Here is a 569-nt window from a genome sequence, read left to right as displayed (position 1 = left end):
ATTTTTTGATTAATATAATACATGTATATTTTTTCTATTTTTGAGTAATACATATACATTTTTCTTGATTTTTTTGAGCAAATATATATTTTTCTAGATATATGGCGCCATTGTAGTCTAGTGAGGCAGGATGAATGGGCCTTGTGGAGGTGAGTCAGCCAGCCCAGCCTCACTTACTGGGCCGAATAATTCTGGTGGCCGGTGGGCAGGTGGGACGGGGAGCGGCGCCATTCATGCCACCCCACGGAAGTGTATAAGGAATCCAACCGCGGCTTTGGCACCTCCTCGCCCGCCGCCGCCGCCGCCGTCGCCGACCAGATCCCGCGCCGCCGCAGCCGCAGCCGCCTCCGGCCATGGAGCCGCCATCCTCCGAAGAGCCGGCCGCCGCCTCCGGGGCCGGCGCCATCTCCAAGGTCCTCGTCGTCATAGGTGCGTGCGCTTTTCCCCGTGGAAGATTCCCTCCTGGTGCTAGTGCTATGCTTGTTTGCTCACTGTGTGGGGGTCTGGTTGGTTGCAGCGATGCAGACGGAGGCGCTCCCGCTCGTCACCCGGTTCCAGCTCGTCGAGGC

General features: G+C 57.3%; 1 protein-coding gene across 1 annotated transcript in view; it reads left to right on the top strand.

Moving 5' to 3' along the window:
• The first annotated feature begins 270 nt into the window (after positions 1 to 270).
• LOC119329303 (5'-methylthioadenosine/S-adenosylhomocysteine nucleosidase-like) overlaps positions 271 to 569 on the top strand; it is a 3,929-nt gene continuing 3,630 nt past the window's right edge. Inside the window, exons 1-2 of the mRNA XM_037602319.1 lie at positions 271 to 429; positions 518 to 569. The exon at positions 518 to 569 is cut by the window's right edge and continues 5 nt beyond it. Of these exons, the coding sequence (XP_037458216.1) occupies positions 354 to 429; positions 518 to 569 (128 nt within the window). The 5' untranslated portion in view covers positions 271 to 353. The remainder of the gene's footprint in view (positions 430 to 517) is intronic.

This window comes from Triticum dicoccoides, chromosome 7A (assembly GCF_002162155.2).
Source record: "Triticum dicoccoides isolate Atlit2015 ecotype Zavitan chromosome 7A, WEW_v2.0, whole genome shotgun sequence".
Lineage (NCBI taxonomy): Eukaryota > Viridiplantae > Streptophyta > Magnoliopsida > Poales > Poaceae > Triticum > Triticum dicoccoides.
Note: the sequence above shows the minus strand (reverse complement) of the source record. Positions and strands in the feature narration are given on the sequence as shown.